At 50.3% G+C, this 12,328-nt stretch overlaps 1 protein-coding gene across 1 annotated transcript; it reads left to right on the top strand.

Annotated features, from left to right (window-relative positions):
• The first annotated feature begins 612 nt into the window (after positions 1–612).
• Positions 613–2,340, top strand: LOC125521617 (AAA-ATPase At3g50940-like). Its single transcript, XM_048686674.1, has one exon. It carries the CDS (start codon positions 665–667, stop codon positions 2,111–2,113), a length of 1,449 nt encoding a protein of 482 aa, XP_048542631.1. The 5' UTR covers positions 613–664; the 3' UTR covers positions 2,114–2,340.
• Positions 2,341–12,328: the final 9,988 nt, after the last annotated feature.

Here is a 12,328-nt window from a genome sequence, read left to right as displayed (position 1 = left end):
CAGCCTCCTCCTCTGTAGCCTCATCTAGGATCCGTTCTTCCTCCTTCGGGAGATGCACCCATTTCGGGTCGGGTTAAGCTATTCGGCCATGGCTACACGGAGGGTGTGGTGGTGTTCTAGCTGGAGCTTGTCAGCCATTGCGCCATGGCAACGGCTTTTTTGTAGTCAAGGGGCGGCGCGAAAACATGGAGGAGGGAAGGGGATGTCATTAATGGTTGCGGGTAGTCGGCACCTGGCCGTCCGCAATTAGTTGGCACGCTTCCGGATGGTGCTACTAGAGCCGACAAAAATCGCCATGTTGACGGTTAGTATGTATGCCGACAGGATCAATAAGATAACTTTGCTAGAGTAGTTCTTAATTACTCCATCCGTTTTACTTGTTACAGAAATGGATGTATCTAGAACTAAAATATATCTAGATACATTCATACCTACGACAAGTAATTCGGAATGGAGAGAGTAGTTATTTTTGTGGAGCACGTGGGACACATGAAATGAGACTTAGAGTCAAACGTTCACACATTAGACACAAAATCTCTTGGAAACCTCGTACAGCATGGTCACCATGCCTTGTCTATAAATAGAGCGGAACATTATCAACATTCAAAACACACATCAGCACCGTCTGTGAGGGGACTGTTGTTGGTATCGTAGCAAGTTAGCCATGGAAAGCTTGCCACTGACGGTGCTGGACACCTGCAAGAAAGCGCTGGGCACGGCAGCCTCGGTGGCCGGCTACGTGATGCTGGCGCGCGGCATGGCGCGGGACATCCTCCCTCCCGAGCTGCGTGCCGCGCTCGGCCGGGCCGCAGCGTACGTGCGCGCCCGACTGGGCGCTTCTGACAAGGAGCGGCACGCCCTCGTCATCCGCCGCGACTTCGACTCCGGGTACAGCGAGAACGAGCTCTTCGACGCCGCGCGCAAGTACCTGACCACCAAGATCAGCCCGCGCACCACGCCGTGTCTCGGCCTCGGTCTCTTCCCCGTGGAGCCTGACCGGAGCAGCAGCAGCTGGAGCACGCTTCTGTGCCTGGAACACGACGGCTCCACCAGCGACCACTTCGACGGCGTCGACGTCGTGTGGAAGTATGTGCGCGCAGGCCGCGGCGAGGACGGCACCACCGGGGAGTACTTCAAGCTCAGCTTCGACGCCAAGGACGCCGACACGGTGAGCGAGCGGTACGTACCCTTCGTCATGTCCACCGCGGAGCAGCTGCGGATGCGTGCCCGCGCGCTGAAGATCTCCAAGAACGACGGGGCATCGTGGCAGCACGGCATCAACTACCACCACCCCGCCACCTTCGCCACGCTCGCCATGGACCCGTCGCTCAAGCAGGCCGTCATGGACGACCTCGACCGCTTCCTGAAGCGGAAGGAGTATTACTTGCGGATCGGCAAGCCGTGGAAGCGCGGGTACCTGCTCTACGGCCCGCCCGGGACCGGCAAGTCAAGCCTGGTCGCCGCCATGGCCAACTACCTTCGGTTCAACCTCTACGACCTCGACCTTTCCGTGGTGCCCGACAACTCAGCGCTCCAGATGCTGCTCATCAACATGCGCAACAAATCCATCCTCGTCATCGAGGACATCGACTGCTGCTTCGACGCCAAGAAGTCAAGGGAAGAGGAAGGCAGCCGCAACATGCCGGAGCCGGCCGCCGACCCCGACAACACCCCCCGGCGGCAGCGAGCACAACGAAAGCAGAATACTGTAACGCTGTCCGGGCTGCTCAACTTCATCGACGGGCTCTGGTCGACGAGCGGCGAGGAGCGCATCATCATCTTCACCACCAACTACAAGGAGCGCCTCGATCAGGCCCTGCTGCGGCCAGGGCGCATGGACATGCACGTCGAAATGGGCTACTGCCGCTGGGAGGCGTTCAGGACGCTGGCCCGGAACTACCACCTCGTCGACGACCACCCTCTGTTTCCGGAGATACAGCAACTGCTTAAAGCGGTGGACGTGACACCGGCCGAGGTGTCCGAAATGCTGCTCCGGAAGGAGGACGCCGGCCAAGCGCTGCAGGTGCTTAAGCAATTCCTCGAGGGCAAGAAAACCAATGCAAAAAAGGAGGCGCCAGAAATGAAAAACGAAGAAGCAGACAAGGCGATGTAGCAGTTCTTCATGGTAAGCATTTTATCCAAGGATGAGGAGACGAAGTGATCCCCGCAGTCTCATCAGTGATGTCGTTAATTATCACAAATAAATCCGCCGTTCTTGTTTCTCAATTACGTAGCATTCTGTTTTCTCTCTCAGAAGAAAACTACTCCTACTATCATGTACTTACTTGTATGTTGTTTCCGCTTCTTGCTGTATAATCATGTACTTGACCGTGTTGGTGACTTGCTGCTGCCTATTGTGTAATTGCTTCTCCTACTATGTGAGTTATCCTATATAACTAAACTAGTCATACCCACTTAATTTGCCACCCTGTATACATATATCGCCAAGGAAATACATAAACATATTAAGTTGTTCCAGTGAATCATCTCTCAGCCACTCTTTTCTATTGGCAACCATCTTCTAGTCACTCTCATCATAGGGCGTTCCATTTTATAGCCCTGCATTTTATGTATGAGTTTCCTCGGCCAAGTAATGACACTGAAGACTAGATATATAGCAGCTCACAGACGTGAGTATCCAAAAAAAATCTACCAAACCTGGGGATTGTAGGAGTTGAAATGATCCAAATTAGATAACAAATACAGAGCACTCATGAGAGAAAAAAAGAAAGAGAAGAAGAACAAAGCATGACAAAGGCTAAGTTTTTCTTCTGATAAAAACATGAAACCACTAAAGTCTAGCTATCCGTGCATGTACTGGTAGATGGTGGTTTGGAGACTGGATGCACCCAATTTTATTGGACCCAGATATCAGGGGAACAATCGATCTGGGTAGCTCCTACATCGAACGAATCATTTGCCAGGGCAGGCGCAAAACCTACATCTCGCTTGAGTGCACCATTCTCGCCTGAAAGCTTTTCCTCCACGAGTAGCTACTGGGCCACCCCATTTTTCGGCTTTTTTTCGTTCGATAAGATTTTGTTCGATCAAGACGCTCGAAGGCTATGATTGGCAAAAATGCTACACTTACGAGGCTGGGGTTACAGAACGAAGTTACGGGACGACGTGTGTCAATAAAATCAACTGCACACCCTGCATTTAACTGTGGGGCCAGGCCCATGATTAATCCCTATGCCACCAGCTCAGCCCCGTAAGAGTTTTCCGTACAAATTTCCCGTAAGTGTAGCATCTCTCCTATGATTGGTCTTGGTTTCTTTGTTTTTTTCTCCCATTTATTTGCTCTTCAGTTTTGTTGTTCCTTCAATGATTTTTTGCTTTTATTTGTGTTTTCACCAGTTTCATTTGTTACTTTCTCGGGTTTTATTGAATTTTTTTTCTTTTCCTTTATTTATTTTGCTTCCCTTTCTTTGTTTTTCATTCTTTCTCAGTTTTCTGATTTTCTTGTTTTCTTTATTTGTTTTCATTTTTTCCACTGTTTTTCTCCGGTTTTCTTTTCCCTTTTTCCATTTAGTTTTATCTTGTTTCTTCCTCGGTTTTTTATTTTTTCACTGTTTTATCTCCCCTTTTCTTATTTAACTGTTTTTATTAGGCCTGCAACCCTAAAAAAAACTGTGCCTATTCATGGCTTCTTGCCTCCCTTGCAAAGATTCGTCATCGCATCGCCTCATCCACCCCGCCCAATCGATCGCCATCGAAGCGTCCATGCTGCCATGGCCTATTCGCCTAATCGTTGGAGAATTGGTGAAAGAAGTACCACAAGTCGCTGCTCTTCCTTTACGGAGGGAGTACAGTTCGAGTCCAAGTGCGTACCTATACAACTTTTTTGTAGGTCTACAGCTTTTAGTTTCAAGGATGTTACGATTAAGAATTGAATTACTACCGTTTGCTGTAGGGAAACACTAACCTCCAGATGTCTGATCAGAGAGCATTCGTCAGACCGGCCGTGTGCCGTTGATCCATGGTGGATCTCACGGCTAGGAGATGCAGTAGAATTCATGTGCCAACTTTCCAAACTACTCCCCTAATTTTTGCGTACACGCTCTCCCCTAATCACTCCTTATCCGAAGATCACAGGCCCAAACAGCGATCTAGCCCTAGGAACCGCCTATCGCCCGTGGGTCGCAGATCCGTTTCCTCCCCTCCCATCCGCCTTCTTCTCTGCTGCATCTAGACATTGGCGATTCCTTTCCCTCCCGCAGTTCGGGGTGATTCAGGGGCGCTCTTTGGACCGCTACCCACCCTTGGCAGAAGTTGGGTTGGGGCTTGCCGACCTCTCGATGGCGGGGTTGCGCGATGGGATGGGGCATGATGCCAGCATGGGCGCTCCTCCTTTGCTTGGCAGTGGCGGGGACTTCCCCACGACGGCGCCTTCCGGCAAGGGGATAACGGCAGAAGCGGATGGGTTGTCTTCTTCGGGAGCCGACTCGGTCTCTGCCGATCGGGTTGAGGACCTGATGGAAAAGCTTCGACTGACTGCGATTGAGGCGCAACCAGTAATTATAGAAGATGAAGATGAGGTTGATTTGGTGGCTTTGGATTGTGCCCTGGTGGGGAAGGTGCTGTCCCCCAATCTTCTTCATATCCAGACGATCTCGTCGGTAATGCGGCCGGCATGGGGAAACCCTAGAGGGTTGTTGTTCCACCCCTCGGGGGACAATGTCTTTATGGCTGAATTTGGTTCTGAGGCCGATCGTGCCAGGGTGATTGAGGGCTCGCCATGGATGGTGGGCAAGCATGCAGTTTTGCTCAAGGTGTTTGATCTGAATACTCTCCCGTCTCAAGTTCAGTTTGACCGCTTGGCGCTTTGGGCTCGTATTATGCATGTTCCTCCGATGCTTATGAAGGCTAAACTGGGAATGGAGTTTGCCAAGCCGATTGGGAGGATTCTCAAGGTGGATTCGGATGCGGATGGTCGCTGCTGGGGGAATTTCATGAGAGTGAGAGCTGAAATTGCGGTCCAGGAACCGGTGGTGCGTTTTGTTACGGTGACCTCTCTCAAGATGAAAAGGACGGAGACGTTCTCAGTCATGTATGAGCGACTGTCCTTTTACTGCTACTCTTGTGGCCTCCTTGGTCACTCCTCGGTCCTGTGCCCAACTCCAGCGACAAGGGACGAGAATGGTGACCTTCCATATGCGGCAAGAAAGCTTTGTGTTGCTGATGATCAGTTGAAGAGATCTGGCGGCACCAGGTCCAGCTCGATCTCTTCCTCGGCGGCCGGTGCTGGCTCGTCTGGGACTACTAGGTCGGGTGAATCTGGTCGTGGCAGGGCGGCTGCTCAAGGCGGCCAAGGTGTCTCTGAAGGCGAGGTTTCCTCTCCCAACAGACGAGGTGGCTCCACTCGAGGGCGGGGGAAGTCCAGCCGAGGCAGGGGAAGAGGTCGCACCAGTGATCCCAGGCGTGAGCTTTTTCCTTCAGCTCTGGAAAACAAGTCCAACTCAGCGGGATAGAAAAGGAAGCCTGCCAAAGCTCCTGCCTCCTCTCCACCCCAAGGCCAGGAGGATGATAATGGGTTAGCCCTTGTTGTTGTGACAGGGGAGCTTGTGGGTACTACAGATGATAGTCTGAACTCTGAGGTGGATTCCAACAAGAAGCAACGTGTTTCAAACAACCGATCGGCGGATCCGGCGGCGGCTGCGGTGCAGCCCCGCCAGACGCAATGAGTATCTTATGCTGGAACTGTCGAGGCTTGGGGTCGGACTCGACAGTTGGCGAGCTTCGCTGGCTTGTGGAGCTACACCTACCTTCCCTCCTCTTTTTGTCTGAAACGAAGATGAGGGACACCCGTGTGAAGAACTTTATGTGGTCTCTAGGTTTTTCTGGTTGCTATGCTGTTAGTGTTGTGGGACTCAGCGGCGGCCTTGCTTTGTTTTGGAAGGCTCCGGCTGATGTTTCTGTGAAGGCTGCCAATAAGCATTTCATTGATGTTCATGTGAAGATTGATGAGGGGGTGACTTGGCGTGCCACCTTTGTGTATGGGGAGCCAAGAAGAGAGGATAGACATCTATTTTGGGAGCTCCTCAAATGATTACATCCGTTGTGGAATGGGCCGTGGCTTTGTTGTGGTGACTTCAATGAGGTCTTGGTTCAGGATGAACATTGTGGCCCTCGAGATCGTTCTGAATCTCAAATTACAGCTTTCCGAGATTGCTTGATGGACTGTTGCTTGACCGATCTGGGTTAATCTGGGCCGAAGTTTACGTGGAGCAATAAACAAGATCCTGAGTGTCATGTAAAGTGTCGCCTGGACAGAGCTGTGGCGAATGGGGCTTTTTCAAACCTGTTTGATAGATGTGGGGTGGAGAATCTTATCGCAACTTCTTCGGATCGTTACCCCGTGCTGATCCAGCTTGGTGGCAGGACCCAACAGCCTCGTCCGCCTCCGATCCAGCAGGGTTTCCGCTTTGAAGAAATGTGGCTTCGGGCTGAGGGCTACAGAGAAACTCTTGAGCGAGCGTGGGATGAGGGGAGGGATGGATGTCCGTCTCTCCGGTCAACTTGCGCCAATCTCAAACATGTGGCTCACTCTCTGCGCTCTTGGAGCAAGGAGACCTTCAGTTTTATTCGGAAGTGGATTGGTCGTCTGGAGCGCCGTATTGCTACCATTCAGGCTTCACCGTCCTCTCCTTCGCTGATGGAAGAGGAACGCTCGATTGAGCGCCAACTCTGTGAGCTTTTTGAGAGGGAAGAGATTATGGAGCGGCAGCGTTCCCGCATTGATTGGTTGAAGGCGGGGGACCGCAACACAGACTTCTTCCATGCTAAAGCTTCGGCGCGTAGACGTACAAATCGGATCCACTCTCTTGTGCGCGAAGATGGTACTAGCTGCGACTCTCAGGCCGGAATCAAAGGTATGGTTCAGGGGTACTACGACAAGTTATTTTCCTCCGAACCATGCAGCTCAGTCGATCGTGTTTCTGATGCAATTCCACACAAGGTCACACCGGAGATGAATGAGGATCTTTGCAAGACGTACACTAATGAGGAAATCAAAGCTGCTCTGTTCCAGATGGGCCCTACTAAAGCCCCCGGACCCGATGGCTTTCCGGCCCTCTTCTATCAAACGCATTGGAACTTTCTAGAAGAGGATATCTGTCAGGCTGTCCGAGGCTTCCTTGAAGGCCGGTCAATTCCTGAGGGTTTCTGCGACTTGGTGATTGTTCTTATTCCCAAAACAACGAGACCGAAGCACCTAAAGAACTTCTGGCCAATTAGTCTTTGCAACGTGCTCTACAAAATCGCTTCGAAAGTGCTTGCCAACCGTCTGAAAGTGTTACTGCCTGTTGTGATCTCTGCAAGTCAAAGTGCCTTTTTTCCTGGGAGATTGATCACTGACAATACTTTGATTGCTTATGAGTGTCTTCATACTATGCGGAAGCAGCGGGTAAAGCAGCCCTTCTTTGCCCTCAAGATAGACATGATGAAAGCATATGACCGGGTTGAATGGAGCTACTTGCATGCCTGTCTCTCTAAGTTGGGCTTTGCTTCTACTTGGATCGATACCGTCATGAGATGTGTCACCAATGTCCGCTATGCAGTCAGGGTTAATGGTGAGTTGACTGATCCTGTGGTACCTTCGCGAGGTATCCGGCAAGGGGATCCAATAAGTCCCTACCTCTTCCTCTTGTGCACCGAGGGTTTGTCTAGTCTGCTGTTCCAGAAGGAGTGTTGTGGCGAGCTACATGGGATAAAAAACGGCCGACAAGGCCCTCATATCTCACACCTCCTATTTGCAGACGATAGCATCTTCTTTGCTAAGAGTGATCAGCGTAGTGTGGACTCGTTGAATTCAGTGCTGCACATGTACTGTGAAGGGTCGGGTCAAGCAATCAACAAAGAGAAGTCATCTATTTTCTTTGATCGGAACTGTCCGGACAGCGTTAAGACTAGAGTGAAGAACAGCTTGGGTATCCAAAATGAGACCTTTCATGACTCATATCTTGGTATGCCAACTGAGGTTGGTAACTCTCCAACAAGCACTTTTAAGTTTTTGACTGACAGAGCGTGGCAGGATCTCTTTGGTTGGTCTGACAGGCCGCTGTCAAGAGCTGGCAATGAAACCTTGCTGAAATCAATTACTCAAGCCATCCCAACATTTGTTGCGAGCTGTTTCCGTCTTCCTATTGCTACGTGTGAGAAGTTTAGGCAGATAGTGTCCGATCAATGGTGGGGAAGGGAAGATGGAAAGAAAAAGATGCACTGGAGGTCTTGGGCATGGTTGTCGACTCCCAAATCCTTAGGTGGCATGGGCTTTCGCGACATGACCCTTTTCAACCAAGCTCTCTTGGGCAAACAGGGATGGAGGTTGTTGACCGAGCCCAACTCACTTTGTGCCCGTGTTTTGAAGGGTAGATACTTCCCCAATAGCGACTTCTAGCATGCCTCGGTTCCAAGAACTGCTTCTGCTACTTGGAGGGGCATCATCCACGGCCGCGGTCTGTTGAAGCGTGGGGTTCAATGGGGGATTGGTGATGGCCGTCACACTTGTATCCTTTCTGATCATTGGATTCCGTCCACCCCACCTGCCTTGGTCCAGCCTCTCTCGCCGATCCCATCGACCGTGACTATGCACTGCTTTATTGATGAAGAGAGGGGATCGTGGGATGAGGACTCGGTGCGTGCTTTCTTTCCTGAAAGGCTAGCAGAGGATATTCTCCTTGTTCCTATTAACAGGAATGGCGGTGTTGATTTTGCCCGTTGGCCATTCACAAGATTTGGAGAGTACACTGTCAAATCAGCGTACAAGTTGGCGAGGACTGACCTTTTTATCTCGAGCAGGAGTAATAGTGGGATGGGTCTGAACTCTCGAATGGCTGAAGATGAGAAACTTTGGAAGGCTCTTTGGCGTGTCAAAGCACCCAATAAAATGAAGATTGCACTTTGGCGCCTCGCGCACGATTTCCTGCCATCTGGTGATCAGCTCCGGAGGCGACAGATGCTGGGGAACGTTGCAGAAAACAAAAAAATTACTACGTTTCACCAAGATCCATCTATGAGTTCATTTAGCAAGAGTGATCGGATTGCATCTACATACCTTTGTAGATCACGCGCGGAAGCGTTCAAAGAACGGGGATGAGGAAGTCGTACTCGACGTGATCCAAATCACCGGAGATCCTAGCGCCGAACGGACGGCACCTCCGTGTTCAACACACGTACGGTCAGCGTGACGTCTCCTCCTTCTTGATCCAGCAAGGGGGGGAGGAGAGGTTGATGAATATCCAGCAGCACGACGGTGTGGTGGTGGATGCAGGGGTCACCGTAGCAGGGCTTCGCCGTTCTACTACGAGAGGGAGAGGTGTAGCAGGGGAGAGGGAGGCGCCAAGACTCAAGGGTACCGCTGCCCCCTCCCTCCCCCCTTTATATAGGCCCCCTAGGGGGTCGCCGGCCCTAGGAGATGGGATCTCCTAGGGGGGGCGGCCAAGGGGTGGAGTGCCCCCCAAGCCAGGTGGGGCGCCCCCCCCCCCCACCCTAGGGTTTCCAACCCTAGGCGCATGGGGTGGGCCAAGGGGGGCGCACCAGCCCACTATGGGCTGGTTCCCCTCCCCACTTTGGCCCATGGGGCCCTCCGGGATGGGTGGCCCCACCCGGTGGACCCCCGGGACCCTTCCGGTGGTCCCGGTACAATACCGGTGACCCCCGAAACTCTCCCGATGGCCGAAACTGCACTTCCTATATATAATTCTTCACCTCCGGACCATTCCGGAACTCCTCGTGACATACGGGATCTCATATGGGACTCCGAACAACTTTCGGGTTACTGCATATTATATCTCTACAACCCTAGCGTCACCGAACCTTAAGTGTGTAGACCCTATGGGTTCGGGAGACATGTAGACATGACCGAGATGGCTCTCCGGTCAATAACCAACAGCGGGATCTGGATACCCATGTTGGCTCCCACATGCTCCTCGATGATCTCATCGGATGAACCACGATGTCGAGGATTCATGCAACCCCGTATACAATTCCCTTTGTCAATCGGTACGTTACTTGCCCGAGATTCGATCGTCGGTATCCCAATACCTCGTTCAATCTCGTTACTGGCAAGTCACTTTACTCGTACCGTAATGCATGATCCCGTGACCAGACACTTGGTCACTTTGAGCTCATTGTGATGATGCATTACTGAGTGGGCCCAGAGATACCTCTCCATTATACGGAGTGACAAATCCCAGTCTTGATCCATGTCAACCCAACAGACACTTTCGGAGATACCCGTAGTATACCTTTATAGTCACCTAGTTACGTTGTGACGTTTGGTACACCCAAAGCACTCCTACGGTATCCGGGAGTTACACAATCTCATGGTCTAAGGAAAAGATACTTGACATTGGAAAAACTCTAGCAAACGAACTATACGATCTTGTGCTATGTTTAGGATTGGGTCTTGTCCATCACATCATTCTCCTAATGATGTGATCTCGTTATCAATGACATCCAATGTCCATAGTCAGGAAACCATGACTATCTATTGATCAACGAGCTAGTCAACTAGAGGCTTACTAGGGACATGTTGGTGTCTATGTATTCACACATGTATTACGATTTCCGGATAACACAATTATAGCATGAATAAAAGACAATTATCATGAACAAGGAAATACAATAATAATCCTTTTATTATTGCCTCTAGGGCATATTTCCAACAGTCTCCCACTTGCACTAGAGTCAATAATCTAGTTACATTGTGATGAATCGAACACCCATGGAATTCTGGTGTTGATCATATTTTGCTCTAGGGAGAGGTTTAGTGAACGGATCTGCTACATTCAGGTCCGTATGTACTTTGCAAATATCTATGTCTCCATCTTGAACATTTTCACGAATGGAGTTGAAGCGACGCTTGATGTGCCTGGTCTTCTTGTGAAACCTGGGCTCCTTGGCAAGTGCAATAGCTCCAGTGTTGTCACAGAAGAGTTTGATCGGCCCCGACGCATTGGGTATGACTCCTAGGTCGGTGATGAACTCCTTCACCCAAATCGCTTCATGCGCTGCCTCCGAGGCTGCCATGTACTCCGCTTCACATATAGATCCCGCCACGACGCTCTGCTTGCAACTGCACCAGCTTACTGCCCCACCATTCAAAATATACACGTATCCGGTTTGTGACTTAGAGTCATCCAGATCTGTGTCGAAGCTAGCATCGACGTAACCCTTTACGACGAGCTCTTCGTCACCTCCATAAACGAGAAACATTTCCTTAGTCCTTTTCAGGTACTTCAGGATATTCTTGACCGCTGTCCAGTGTTCCTTGCCGGGATTACTTTGGTACCTACCTACCAAACTTACGGCAAGGTTTACATCAGGTCTGGTACACAGCATGGCATACATAATAGAACCTATGGCTGAGGCATAGGGGATGACACTCATCTCTTCTATATCTTCTGCCGTGGTCGGACATTGAGCTGAGCTCAATTTCACACCTTGCAACACAGGCAAGAACCCCTTCTTAGACTGATCCATATTGAACTTCTTCAATATCTTATCAAGGTATGTGCTTTGTGAAAGACCTATGAGGCGTCTTGATCTATCTCTATAGATCTTGATGCCTAACATATAAGCAGCTTCTCCAAGGTCCTTCATTGAAAAACTCTTATTCAAGTAGGCCTTAATGCTTTCCAAAAGCTCTATATCATTTCCCATCAAAAGTATGTCATCTACATATAATATGAGAAATGCTACAAAGCTCCCACTCACTTTCTTGTAAACGCAGGCTTCTCCATAAGTCTGCATAAACCCAAACGCTTTGATCATCTCATCAAAGCGAATGTTCCAACTCCGAGATGCTTGCACCAACCCATAAATCGAGCGTTGGAGTTTGCACACCTTGTCAGCATTCTTAGGATCGACAAAACCTTCCGGCTGCATCATATACAATTCTTCCTTAAGGAAACCATTAAGGAATGCCGTTTTGACGTCCATTTGCCATATCTCATAATCATAGAATGCGGCAATTGCTAACATGATTCGGACGGACTTCAGCTTCGCTACCGGTGAGAAAGTCTCATCGTAGTCAACCCCTTGAACTTGTCGATAACCCTTAGCGACAAGCCGAGCTTTATAGATGGTCACATTACCATCCGCGTCTGTCTTCTTCTTAAAGATCCATTTATTTTCTATGGCTCGCCGCTCAACGGGCAAGTCAGTCAAAGTCCATACTTCGTTTTCATACATGGATCCTATCTCGGATTTCATGGCTTCCAGCCATTTGTTGGAATCCGGGCCCGCCATCGCTTCTTCATAGTTCGAAGGTTCACCGTTGTCTAACAACATGATTTCCAAGACAGGGTTGCTATACCACTCAGGT

The sequence above is a fragment of the Triticum urartu genome, chromosome 7 (genome assembly GCF_003073215.2).
Source record: "Triticum urartu cultivar G1812 chromosome 7, Tu2.1, whole genome shotgun sequence".
NCBI classification, from domain to species: Eukaryota; Viridiplantae; Streptophyta; class Magnoliopsida; order Poales; family Poaceae; genus Triticum; species Triticum urartu.
The sequence above is the reverse complement of the archived record's forward strand: the minus strand, read 5'-3'. Positions and strand labels throughout refer to the sequence as shown.

Bases quoted from the DNA above. Each gene is read 5' to 3' on its own strand.
- LOC125521617 (XM_048686674.1), top strand. From the start codon at position 665: ATGGAAAGCTTGCCACTGACGGTGCTGGACACCTGCAAGAAAGCGCTG.